Source organism: Trypanosoma conorhini (assembly GCF_003719485.1).
Source record: "Trypanosoma conorhini strain 025E chromosome Unknown Tco_14.4_contig_00122, whole genome shotgun sequence".
Taxonomy (NCBI): domain Eukaryota; phylum Euglenozoa; class Kinetoplastea; order Trypanosomatida; family Trypanosomatidae; genus Trypanosoma; species Trypanosoma conorhini.
The window spans coordinates 3,583-14,257 of NW_021704205.1; the positions used below are offsets into that span (position 1 = coordinate 3,583).

Here is a 10,675-nt window from a genome sequence, read left to right on the forward strand (position 1 = left end):
AAAAAAGAATAATTGGAAGAAATGAGAAACAAAAATAAAAAGATAATAACAATAAAAATCATGCGTCTGCCTGCTGGGAGGGCATATCTCCAGTTCTTTTTTTTTTGTCTTTCTTTCTTTTTGGTCGACCCGTACGAGGCTCGCACTCAACAACACCAACAAAAGCGAGGCCGCAACGGGGGCGAGGGCGGAGGGAGGCGGAAGCGCAAAAAAGTTCGGTTCGCGTGGGGCGGTGTGCGGCAAACCCGGGGGCGGCAGTGGAGGGAAAGAGGAAGAGTAATGGGGCACGCGCAGCTGACTGGTGCCGGAAAAAGTGGGGGAGGGTGGCGGCTGTGAATAAAAAGCACAGCGCAACAGCAACAGGCCGCGCACGACAACTCTCTCTCTCTCTCTATATATATATATATATGTGTATATATGTGGTGCACGGAGACACACGTGCACGTGACGCGTCTTGCCGCAAGGGTGAGACACACGCCGGTGGAAAGCAAAGAAATTGATGAAAAGAGCGCAACCCGCATGGTTCATGCCGGTGGACGCTTTTCTGCGTCCGTCTGATTGCGTGTGTGTGTGAGAGAGAGAGAGAGCCACGTTTCCGAAACTGAGCCGAAGGAATGAAAAAAAAAAAAATGGTGCCTCTATTTTTTTTTGATTTTCTGCTTTTTTTTTTTTCCTTTTTTGAACCGTTGAGAACTGTTCTTCCACCACCTCCGCTGCCAGTTTGGGGGAGAGCGTGTTACTCAACGGTGCAGCCCTCCCCGCCTACAAAAGCCCGAAGAGGTCACTGCTGCAAGTAGCAACAAAACGAAGAGTAGTAACTAACAAAAAGAAAAGAAGTCTCGGTGTAATTATAAAGGACAAATTGGGCGGAAAGTGAGAGAATGTGTGCCTCCGTCATCCCCGCCCCCTCCCCGGAAGACATCGTATATACAATCATATACGTTAAGCATATATACATGTATACCCTGCTGTCATCCCCCGTTTATGCGAAGGTGTCATGCGAGCATCTGGATACATTATATATATATATACTCTTTTGTTTTTAATTTGGCTGCGTGTGTATCTGCTTACGTGATTTCATCACTTCTTGCGTGCACGTGTGATTTTCTTTTTGTCCCCGTTCCCCTTCTTTTCACTCACGCTCGGGCGCATACTTCCATACCTGCGTATGTGTGTGTGGATGCGTCTGTGTCCTGTTCTCTGATCGGCACGAGTGCGAGGTTGCGCACGACTGGGGGAAAAGGCGCCCATCAAAAAAGAGGGTGGAAGCTGGCAGTTGGAGCGAGCGATACGTCGCAACTCAACTTTCTGGACCGCTGAGGCGGTAAGCTTGAAAAGGGCGTTGCAAACAATGCAGCAAGACTGCGCCTCAGTGCCTGACGAGAGGGCTTGGCAGGAGATTAAGCAACACGCCGTGGAGACGACGGAGCGGGTAGAGAAGCGACAGGACGACCTGCGTGAGCTGCACGCGGCGGTGCAGGATCACCTCGCGCTGCTGAAAGTGTGGGAGAGCGACACCACCCGTCGGCTCCACGCGGAGACAGAAAGATTTGTGCAGCAGCTCCAGCAGCGGGAGGAGGAGCTCGTCCAGATGGTGCGGGAAGACTGCGCCCTTCAGCGCTCCCAGCTCGGGGAGCTGCTCGAGAGCCTCGACTCCAGCGAGAAGCAGCTGGCGGCGGAGAAGCCGCAGTTGGAGGATCGGGAGTGGGACGTTGTTGGGCGTGCTGCGGCACAGCGAAAACTGGCGGGTCTGCTTAAGCAGTGCGACTTTTTTGCGGTTCCGGACCTGCACCGGTACGCCGTGGCAACGTCTCCTGTCGTGGCCGAACGCCACTTAACGTGTGTGCGGGAGCTGGCGCCGTCGCTTCTCCCCTCCGCGCTCACCATCCCCATTGCAGACAACACCGTTTACCTCCCGCTGGCGAGTAGCGAAAAGGTAGGCGCACCCGTGGAGCAGAGGCATGCATCTATGATGTTGCCGCGCGGCATCCTTTACTACATCGCCACCGCAGGCCATACGAAGTCTTTTTGCAACCCAGTGGAGAGTAATGCCGTGCGCGTTCAGTGCGACGCGCCAGTTGTTCTTGGCCAGCTCTCATCCCTCTGCGACGCTGGGCGTCCAACGCGGAGCACAGCTGCTGTACCGCAGCATATGCCAAGCCTCCGCACGGCCTCACAAGAGAATGCCCGAATTGAACTTGATTTTGGGGACAGACGATGGGTGGAATGCACCGCGTACGCACTCCGTCACGGACACGCCGTGGAGCACGCGGCACTGCGCTCGTGGCGCCTGCTTGGGAGCCGTGACAGAGTGCGATGGGTTGTGTTGGATGAACAGAGGCGTAATGGCATGCTTGGGACCTCGCCGTTTAACGTGGCAGCTTTCACCATTGACGAAGAAGAGGTCTTTTCCCAGGTGAGGCATAGCTGGTGCCCCCTCCCTGGGTTGGGATGTGCGTTTCGTTACATCGCGCTGGAAATTGCGGGTCCAGATGCCGTGGGCAAACATCACCTGGAGCTCGGGGGGATGGAGCTCTACGGATATCTGGTGGACACTCTCTCGCTATGATCGCGAGTGGTGTGCGGATGCTGCGTTATTATTATTACTATTATTATTTTCTTTCGGTTTGCTTTTCATGCCCATTTCATTGACTTTTTTTATCGTGTCTGTGTGTGCGGACATATATATATATATGTACGTATATGTATGTATCGTCTCATTTCCCTCTGTTTTTTTGTTTTGTTTTTACTTGTATCGATGCCGATGATGTCCTCCCCGTCTCTGAGGAATGGCGGGAGGGGAGGAAGGAGGCGTGGGGGGCGCATCAACCCTTTGTGCCTCGCTTTCTGCCGCTGCGTCGTTTGCTCTTTTGGGTACTTGGATGCCCCGCCCCTTCTCCCGATTATTCTCTGAGTGGCGCAGCGCTCACAGTAGATGTCTTGCCAGGCGCCGCTGCTGCGGTCCCCGCACTTCACGTACGAAGCCCTGCCTTCGCAGTCTCGATTGACGGCGGCGGCGGCGGCGGTGCCTGCGTACAGCGGGGTGGCGGTTGCCGACCGTGTCGTTCGGGCATGCGCATGGACGGACAACGCCGCCGACTTTGTCTTCGGCGACGGCACGGTCCTCTCCTTCTGTGACGAAATGCAAACCTTCGTCGCCTTCCCCCCTCTGGCGACTGCGCCCCTGAGGCCGCAGGGCGCAAGTGGCGGCGGCGGTGGCCTCACTGGCACCCACAACAAGGGCGACATCGACGCCGCGGAGAGTGCGTCTGAGGGGGACTACTTTTTTACCCCCCTCACGCTGTCCAAGTATGAGGCCAAGGTGCGCGAGGCTCTGCACATCTACAACTACTACTCCCCGCGACCACGCATCGTCACGGGTCTTACGGCAATACCGTGTGAAGTGTGGCGCCAGAGCAGCCCGATTGACTCCCTTGTCATCGCGGCGGATCGAAACCTGTTTGAGCGTCACGGGTCTCGGGCGACGCTGTGGTGTGCGCTCCGTCGTGTCTCGCTGACTTTGCACGGGGGTCGTGTAACGTTTTCGGTGCGCTGGCCTGCGCCGGCGGTGGAACGCAACATGGCGCGTTCCATTTTTGTTCGTCCTGTTGATGCACATGGGTTTTCTACAGGAACCCTGGAAAGCGTGCGGGCGTTTCACTTTGTGTGGGTGGAGCAAACGTTTCCCGTCCTGGACCCGCCGGAGCCGTGGGCGGAAATGTTGGAGGTCGCGCTGCAGCTTGACGCGGCGCTTGCGGCGAAGGCCGCGGTGGCAGACGCGGGTGGGGGCGCAAAGTCTTGCGGAGAAGAACAGCAGGCGGACGAGTGCCGCATGATGTACCGCACGACTCCCTGCACCGCGCAGAACAGGCAGCCCTGCCGCTTTTCAAAGATGAAACGGGAACACGTGGACGCGCTCATTGCCACCTCGCAGATGCAAAACGCAACATGCAATCGTCTCATACACGGCCCAAGCGAGCGTGTGGTGTGGCGCTACGATGCAGATCCAGTGGGACGTGTGCCGCACGCCGTGTATTGGTGTCTGTTCGCGCGGGGCGCCACGACAGCGGCGGCCCAACTCCCTGCCGTCGTCAATGGCGGGGCGGGCGGGTCACCCGTGGGCGACGGCTGGGTGCCGCGTGGAGCGCCTGGCTCTGTGCTGGCAATGGTGCGTGAGGACGAGAGCTCCGTTGTTGCTGAGCCGCAGGGCCAGAGTTACGTCGTCCATCACTGGCGCCGCGACGGAAGCTACCACCAGTACCACCAGGGCCCAGATGGCGAACTCGGCCTTCCACCCGTCATTCCGCGGCAACGCGGCGGGGCAACGGGGCGGCAACCGGGTGACGGCAGCGGCGAGGCGGAGCGCGGGGGCGATGGACCCAACAGCAGCAGCAGCAACGACTCCGCCGCATCCGCGCTGGCGAGTGAAAACACGGAGGGTGTGGTGACCTCAAGGATTGCCACGGCACCGCTGTACTTCAGCGGCATTCTTGAGGAGGCGCCGCTGGCCGCGCTTCATCGCGGTCGCTACCTGCCGGAGGTGGGGGCCTCGTGCATTCAACTTTCCCAGCTGAACCTCGCGTCACTACGGGCACAGCGGCAGGAGACGCTGGGCGACATTGCCTCTCTGGCCGCGGGTGTTCACGTCACGGGGGCGTCCGGCGTTAGTGCCGGCGGAAGCACCCTCGCTGCCAACGCGGCGGCACAAGACGCACTTCAACGAAATCAGATGCGTCTTGTGTCCAACGATCCCGCGCTTGCCGCGGCCGCGGCGGAGGGAAGCGTAGTGTTCCTGACAAGCTCCATAGAGGCTGTAGGAACGTTTGTGGCGCTGACAAACGGCACCATCCGTTGCCATTTTGACGATCGTACGATTCTCTTCCTCGTCCCAGGCGTGGATGATAGCGAGGACAACTTGGTGGCCACCTGCCTCTTCCGTGACGCCACACAGTGTTCCATGCGGCTCGTGAAGTGTGCTCCACACCACCCGATGTATCGCTACGTGGCGCACGCACTGCAGTTCCGCCGCTTTTCTCGTCTCTCTCCAGAGGCACGCACGGCCGTCGTGGATGAGACAACTGCGTTGAAGCTGCAGTATCTCGACGAGACAGAGTGGCATAGGGAGCGAAAGACGGAGTGGGAGCTGCAGCAACTGCTTCGTCGCACCGAGGCCCTTCTGTCTGGGAGCGAGGAGCTGAGTCGGCTGAATTACTCGCTGCTCCACGAGAAGAACGAGGCCCCCTCGGCCTACTTTGCATGAGGCAGCCATGGCGTGTGCTGCTTCGATGTCGCATAGGAAAAAAAGCGGGGGGCGACAGCCAATATGTCTTCCGTGCTTTTCCTGCCGTTTTCTGCTGATACGTGCAACAAGGAAAACAGCACACACAATTCCTACAGATGCCGGAGTAATGGTTCCGCTATAGAGTTTCAAGGCATAGAAGTCCAGGCTGGTCCGACGCCTGCGGATGTGATGAGAAGCAAACACCACATAAATACACACACATACACACGCACACACACATTTGGGCTTCACTTCCTGTTTCTTTGGGGGTTCAGTGTCTCTTCAAATGCATGATTGCACCAGTGGCCGTGACGCGCTTCTCATTCTTCGCTCTTTCCTCTCAAGTGGGGTTTACCCTTTCTCCCTTTCTCTCTCTCTCTGTGTGTGTGTGGCGTCTTCGCCCGCATTATTATTTCTTATGCGGTTGACTTTTTAGTGCTTGTGGCGACCCCGCGGGTGCACCGGGGTGGAGAAGCTCAGGCTAGACGTCAGGGATTCGGCGGAACCAAGCGGGGCTGGGGGGAGGCGGGGACGGAAGCAGGACGCCCAACACACACCCTGCCTGCCGCGGCGCCAGACCATGAGACGAGGGGAGGGAGAGCGGGGCCCAGCGGCCTCGTGGCCCCAGCTGCAGGAAGAGGAGGGGCAGCAAGCGGAAGCTGAGGCACAAGGGCCGCAACTGCGTTGGATAATGGAGTCTGAATCAAGGTCTAGGCTGCAAGGCACGGAGGCCCCGCCTGCTATACTGCCGCGTAACCGTCGGTACTCTTCCACGCTGGCGTGGCCTGCGAGCTACGCTGACGCGCCGGCGGTTGCCCACACCAAAAAAATCTCCATCACTGTCCCATTCCCACAAGGCAGTGGCGACCGCGTGCGTGAAGGGCGGTCGTCCCAGTTGGCCCCAGAGCTGGTGCTTCCGGCGTCGGTTGACGGAGTGCCACTGACGGTAAAGCAGGAGCCCCCCGTGTACAGTGTCCGTGCTGTCGTACGCCAAGAAGACCACCCGTTGTGGTCATCCTCCCCGCAGGCGTGGCTGGAGTACCTGTTTGGTAGTACTAAGTCGAGACAAGATTCTCTTGAGAGAGAGGACCGCATCACCAGCCCGAAAGGATCGGAACCACCAGTTAGGAAGGTTCGGTCTTCTTTGCCACTCACAGAAGAGTCAGGCGAAGGTGGCTGGGACACACCACACTCCACCCCAGAGGAGCGGCAGTGTACTGGGTTGCCGATGCAGTTGTCGCCGCCGCCACAACAGCAGCCGCAGAAGGCTCTTGCGGCGGTAGGGGACCGAACAAGTTCACCGGCAGGAGAGCAACGCTTTGGTGTGACTCTTCCACGGGCGCCGCAACCAGGGCTTCAACGACTTCGACTGCGTGAGGCCGCCACGCTTGTTTCGGCGCTGCTACGTGATGAGTGTGTGTGTCGTCAAGCACTCGTTGCAGAGGAGCGTCACGAGGCGATTAGTGACATTGCAATGCCGCCAGACGCCACTTTTGGTTCGCTCCATCCAGCGTTGTTGGCCGGCATCGAGGAAGTAGTTATCATGGAAGAAATTTGTCGGAGTTATATTGTAGAGGAAGAGGCCAGCCAAATTGCCCCAATATGGGATTTCTACGTCTCTGAACACCGCTGCTTGGTTACTTCGTTGGCGCCGCTAAAGCGTTTCCTGCGGCGTTGGGTTTTGTGTCACCGGGGACGTAAGGAACGGCATTTGGCGCGGCAGAAATGCCTCAGGGTGCGGGAGGAGAAGTCTCGGCTTGAGATCACGCACGCATGGCTGGGGGCCCAGCAGAGGCTGTTTGCCTCCTTAGTTGGGGCCACAGAGGCCTTGTTCCGCGCCCTCATTGAAGAGATGCAGCTGTGCACGCAGTACGCCCACGGATTTGCAAGTATTCGTCTGAAGGAGCAAGTTGAGTTGTTTCCGCTCTTGTACGGGGCAGCGATGCCAAGAGCGGTCGTTTGTGGGCGAATCTCTGGTTATACCCTTTTCAAACAACTTGACCTACACGACCAGCACGAGCGCCATTGCTTGAGCAAGTGGGAAGAGCGAGATCGTATTGTCATCGCCTCTATGATGCAGCGGGAGGCGTTGGAGGGGTTTCTGGAAGCCCCCAGGCGCCAAAACATAGTGGAGGAGGAGTCGGCAGCGCGTGTGAAGCTCACATTCACGCTCTTCGCCATGGCGGGGCGCTGTCACAGACGCGAGATTGAAATCGAGGAGGCCTGTGAATGGCAGATAGATTTGCTTCCTCATTTGCATGCCGCGTCAGCGTCGGATGGGCGGCGAGCTGAGGAAAGGCAGGCGACAGTTCTGTCACTGACAAAGATGCAGGGCTGCCCGACGTAGCGAGGGAAGTTCGCCTCCGCCCCGTCTCAGCCGCTGTGCGGCGCGGAGCCAAGTTGTGTCGGCAGGAAGGAGAATGAAAAAGGGAGAAACTGGAAATCCACCTTATTGGCAGGCGGCTTCTTCTTCTTGGGCCGATATCGCGTCTGGTGTTGCCTTGCCTTTATGTTTTCTTATGCTGGCGCTCTCCGCAACCTGCTTTTGCTGCGTAGCTTCTTTCTTCCTCCTCCTTGCTGCCGCTGTAGCCTTCCTTTCTCTGGAGCCAGACGTCTCATTGCGTTCGTGGCAGAGGCTTCTTTGTGCCGCGGATATCGCGACAAGCTGCATTCTCGTTCACCATCCCTTTTTTCCTGTTGTTGTGTCTCTTTCTGTCTGTGTGTGTGTGTGCGGGAGAGGGAGGAAGGAGGTTGGTTTTGACGGGGGTCAGGCGGGGCGAAATGGATGTAAATAACGTGGCCCCCCTATGAATGCTCCCGACCAGAGTGGGGATCGAGGCTGCGAGAACACGCAGGCATAGCCCGCAAAAGCCAACAAAAGCCAACAAACAAAAAAAAAGTGTACAGGAGGCTGAGCCTTTTGCTCTCCTTTTTTATAGTTTTGCTGGGTTGCCTCCCCGCTTCCTCGTGGACGCCGTGACACTCGGGGTTGGCACCACAGCTGCTTCTACTCCGGGGGAGCCGTCAGGATTCCCCCACACGGCTTCCACGCCGCGCACGTTGGTCTTTTTTCCTTTTACTTTTTCTTCTTGTTGTTTTTGTATGCTGCTTTGCGCCCTGTCCTGTCAGTCATATCCCGCTGGTGAGGCAACGCGTGGGTAGAAGGGAAGCAAGAAAAGTGCGAGTTCTTGGAGGGTCACAGCCGAGGCAGGAGGCACAACAGAAGAGAGCCGTTTCTTTGTGTCTAGTGCAGCGTGTGGGTATATAATTTTCTCTCACTGTGTGCGCGCGTGTTGTTAAAGCTCCAAATGCCAGTCACCGCCACCGCGATGCGCCTCATCATGCGCCAGATTCAAGACATTGAGGCGAACCCCGCAGATGGCGTGCGCATCCACAAGTCCAACGACCTGAGCGAGTTGCTCTTTGACCTCACGGGGCCGGAGGGGACCCCGTTTGCCGGCGGCGTCTTCCACGTCGCGCTGTACTTCGAGGGAGGGTACCCGGAGGTGCCTCCGCGCGGGGTCTTCCGCACGAAGATTTTCCACCCCAACGTGGCAGAAAAGGGAGACATATGCGTGAACGTGCTTAAGCGGGACTGGACTCCGAGTCTTGGGCTGCGTCACGTGCTCATGGTGATCCGCTGCCTCCTGATTGAGCCAAACGCGGAGAGCGCGCTGAACGAGGAAGCGGCCCGGCTTATTCTGGAGGACTACGACTCCTACAGGCGGAAGGCGGAGATGATGACGAAGGTGCACGCCATGAAGGGTGGCAGACCTGCGAAGGGCGCACGGTCGTTGCCTTCCGACAAAAGCAGAGGAAATGTTTCGCAGCGTGTTGGGGGCACCGCCCATGTCGGCGTTGCCGGTGCGCGGGCAGTAGAGGGCGGCGGCGGCTCGCAACTCCGTAACACATCGGAGTCGGCGTTGAACAACAGAAGCGCCGAGGGCGGCACTTCCGCGACGGTTGCTGCTTCTAACCTGGAGGTGGAAAAGAGACGCGCGGTTTTCAGGCGCATCTGAGTGCTTGGCGCCTGTGGCTCAGTCCGGTGCCGGCGCTGCCTTCTGCGCATTGGTCGTTGCGTTTGTGTTTGTTGTTCGTTGTTCGTCGTTGTTATTGTTTTTTTTCTTTTCCTTCTGAGAAAGAGTGTCACACTTGGACGGCGCAGAGACACTGCGCATGGCCCACTGTCAGTGAGTTGGGCCGCAAGGCAAGGAAGTCAGCGAAAAAAGAAAAAGAAAAAAAGTAATAGTAAAAATGAAAAAAAAACTTAACAAAAAACTACAGAAGAGAGGATGCGGCTGAGTGCAGTGCAAGTGCTCTCGCATTCCGCAGCGTTGCCCGTCACAGGGGATACAGTGACATCATAGAAGTCGCTTGTGTGTGCGCGCCTTACTGCGCGGCAAAAGCCGTTCACCATGCACAAGGCTACTAGAGTTTTTCATGCGATCCCATCGCGAGGAGGGATGCCTATTGTGTTTTGTTATTTTTCTTTGGTGTGAATTGGGGGCGGCGGCGAAGTAAAATGCGGCAGTGCGACATATGAACGGAGTGGCTCACGCCTCACTCATTTTTTTTTTCTGCCCGGGCCATTGAGCCGGCGCAACACGCCTCTAAAAACTGCTTTGCCTCTGTGGATTCATGTGTTTCCATGCGTCTGTGAAGGGGGGAGGCGTGTGGGCATGTGGGTGCGTATGTGTTTTTCTTCGGGGCGATGCGTACTGCTTCTTTTCTTCGTATCGCCCCCCTCCTTCTCTTCCGCCTGCATTTTTTGTTCCCGCACTTTCGATTGGGGGGTGGCGGCGCACCCGTCTGCCTACGTGCACGCACACAGATGTATATATGTGTGTCTATTGCACTGGTGGGAGGTCTGCCGCTGCGCATGCAGGCGGTGGGTGAGGGGACCAATGTGATGGGGAAGCGGAATGTGTCTCTCATTGCCTGTAAGCGAGGAAACCCGCAAGCGTCCTCGCATGTTGCCTCTCTTTTCCTAAACAACGAGAGGGAGACGATAGTTTCTACTTGAATTCCCCATTCTGTGCGTATGCGTCTCTTGGTCGCTTCTTTTATTCCGTCTTTTTACTGTCAAATCACCCTCATCACGGCGGGGGTTGCAAGGAGTTCTGAAGGAGAGGCAAGGCAACAGTACACACCCTGCGCCTCACCACACGCGGCGAGGGCGAGAGAGACACACGGGCTTAGCTCTCATTCTTTACCAAGTGTCACGCGTGTGGAGAGGTGCAGTACCTATCTTTTTCCTTTCCTTTCTTCTTTTGTCGTTGTTGTTATTCTCTGGTGCTACTGAAGGGGCGGCAGTTTTTCCTTGTGGCCGCCTTGCGTGTGGCTTTTCGTCTCCTCCCCCCCCCCCCCAGTGCCCTCACGCAAAGAAGAGGAGCC

General features: G+C 57.4%; 4 protein-coding genes across 4 annotated transcripts, besides 12 other annotated features; all 4 read left to right on the plus strand.

The window, feature by feature from the left end:
* Positions 1-59: a sequence feature (A-rich).
* Positions 60-93: 34 nt separating this feature from the next.
* Positions 94-122: a microsatellite.
* Positions 123-392: 270 nt separating this feature from the next.
* Positions 393-419: a microsatellite.
* A 222-nt stretch (positions 420-641) lies between these two features.
* Positions 642-680: a microsatellite.
* Positions 681-1,351: 671 nt separating this feature from the next.
* Positions 1,352-2,569, plus strand: Tco025E_02903 (putative E3 ubiquitin-protein ligase HECTD1-like; the record flags this gene model as incomplete). The annotated part of the gene is made up of 1 exon (XM_029369826.1): positions 1,352-2,569. One exon carries the CDS (start codon positions 1,352-1,354, stop codon positions 2,567-2,569), a length of 1,218 nt encoding a protein of 405 aa, XP_029230130.1.
* Positions 2,570-2,594: 25 nt separating this feature from the next.
* Positions 2,595-2,617: a microsatellite.
* A 64-nt stretch (positions 2,618-2,681) lies between these two features.
* Positions 2,682-2,713: a microsatellite.
* A 222-nt stretch (positions 2,714-2,935) lies between these two features.
* Positions 2,936-5,260, plus strand: Tco025E_02904 (uncharacterized protein; the record flags this gene model as incomplete). The annotated part of the gene is made up of 1 exon (XM_029369827.1): positions 2,936-5,260. The coding sequence occupies one exon, from the start codon at positions 2,936-2,938 to the stop codon at positions 5,258-5,260; it is 2,325 nt and encodes a 774-aa protein (XP_029230131.1).
* Positions 5,261-5,478: 218 nt separating this feature from the next.
* Positions 5,479-5,521: a microsatellite.
* A 116-nt stretch (positions 5,522-5,637) lies between these two features.
* Positions 5,638-5,661: a microsatellite.
* A 200-nt stretch (positions 5,662-5,861) lies between these two features.
* Positions 5,862-7,628, plus strand: Tco025E_02905 (uncharacterized protein; the record flags this gene model as incomplete). The annotated part of the gene is made up of 1 exon (XM_029369828.1): positions 5,862-7,628. One exon carries the CDS (start codon positions 5,862-5,864, stop codon positions 7,626-7,628), a length of 1,767 nt encoding a protein of 588 aa, XP_029230132.1.
* Positions 7,629-7,976: 348 nt separating this feature from the next.
* Positions 7,977-8,012: a microsatellite.
* Positions 8,013-8,349: 337 nt separating this feature from the next.
* Positions 8,350-8,381: a microsatellite.
* Positions 8,382-8,589: 208 nt separating this feature from the next.
* On the plus strand, positions 8,590-9,300 carry Tco025E_02906 (ubiquitin-conjugating enzyme; the record flags this gene model as incomplete). Its single annotated transcript, XM_029369829.1, has 1 exon — positions 8,590-9,300. The coding sequence occupies one exon, from the start codon at positions 8,590-8,592 to the stop codon at positions 9,298-9,300; it is 711 nt and encodes a 236-aa protein (XP_029230133.1).
* A 62-nt stretch (positions 9,301-9,362) lies between these two features.
* Positions 9,363-9,408: a microsatellite.
* A 96-nt stretch (positions 9,409-9,504) lies between these two features.
* Positions 9,505-9,547: a sequence feature (A-rich).
* The last annotated feature ends 1,128 nt before the right edge of the window (positions 9,548-10,675 follow it).